The sequence below is a fragment of the Fragaria vesca genome, linkage group LG7, assembly GCF_000184155.1.
Source record: "Fragaria vesca subsp. vesca linkage group LG7, FraVesHawaii_1.0, whole genome shotgun sequence".
Lineage (NCBI taxonomy): Eukaryota > Viridiplantae > Streptophyta > Magnoliopsida > Rosales > Rosaceae > Fragaria > Fragaria vesca.
The window spans coordinates 8,771,312-8,772,462 of NC_020497.1; the positions used below are offsets into that span (position 1 = coordinate 8,771,312).

Consider the following 1,151-nt stretch of genomic DNA (forward strand, 5'->3'; position numbering starts at 1 on the left):
TAGTATATATATATATATATATATATATATTATTTTTTTTTTTTTTTTTGAGTGGTTTAATCACATGTTAGCAAAAAGGCGATATGTTTTAGCATCAAGGAAAATTTGCCTAACCGATGCTACAGCGCCTACCCCGACTAACAAGAAGGATACTCCTGCTATCAATGTGTTAACCCAAAAGATGAGGCTCTGCTTAGAGGGCTTGAAACTCACATTGTAGAATATCATTGGCAAAATGAAATCTAGAGGAATGCATCCAAATGCCCCGAACAATGCCATGATATCTCCAAAGAAAGGTAACATCGCAGCAAAAAATGTAGCTACCACTACCGTGAGTGACCGGAAAATCAATCGCGGCACCACATTACGGACGGAGAATTGATCCATTTTTGGGTCTGCAAATTTCTTCTCAAACACTTCATTTGTTGGTTGCAAGTAAACCTGTGAATACAACACGCATGCCAATTAGTTAGGTCATGTGAACTAATTAAGTTGCATTTGATCGATCAGTTCACCTCAACAAGGTAAACAAGATTTTAATTAAGTTCGAACTTTTAAAAATTTACCCCTGAATTTACTAGTTACATAGTTAAAATGCAAATCAATTAGGCTTTCAGTTTGGTGTAATCGACTTACCACTGTGACAGCCAAGACCTGCAGAAGAGTGAAGACATTGGTCATGAGCAAAAACCAGGTAGGAAGTAAAGGCTTGTCAACACCCATAAAATTGGATAGAACGGTTCCCATAGCTTGGTTGCCAAACGCCCAATATCCAGACATTGCCACACTGAAGTAGGTTGTCACTATAACACTGTAGCACACACATAGCCCTTTGAACATCTTGCCTTTTACCGGAGGTGCCAAAGTTGCCTGATGAAAATACTCATTTCTTGCTCATTTATGTAACCACTCATCAATTATTTGTCTAGGTAGATAGGCAAAAATAGTTTGACATTTTGGCACTCTCGTAACTACATAACATGCGGATTTTTGATGACATAAAGGTACTTCAATGATTTTTACAAACACATATATTTACTCTAATTAATTTAATAAACCAATACTTATAAGATTCAATCTTAAATCCAAAAATTATATATATATATATATATATACACATGGTGATTATACGATCTTACTAGGTCAGTAAA

At 35.6% G+C, this 1,151-nt stretch overlaps 1 protein-coding gene across 1 annotated transcript in view; it reads right to left on the reverse strand.

Moving 5' to 3' along the window:
• Positions 1 to 49: 49 nt before the first annotated feature.
• Positions 50 to 1,151, reverse strand: part of LOC101303462 (GABA transporter 1-like) — a 3,387-nt gene continuing 2,285 nt past the window's right edge. Inside the window, exons 4-5 of the mRNA XM_004308489.1 lie at positions 637 to 870; positions 50 to 441 (exon numbers count right to left, since the gene is read on the reverse strand). Coding sequence (XP_004308537.1) covers positions 61 to 441; positions 637 to 870 — 615 coding nt within the window. The 3' untranslated portion in view covers positions 50 to 60. The remainder of the gene's footprint in view (positions 442 to 636; positions 871 to 1,151) is intronic.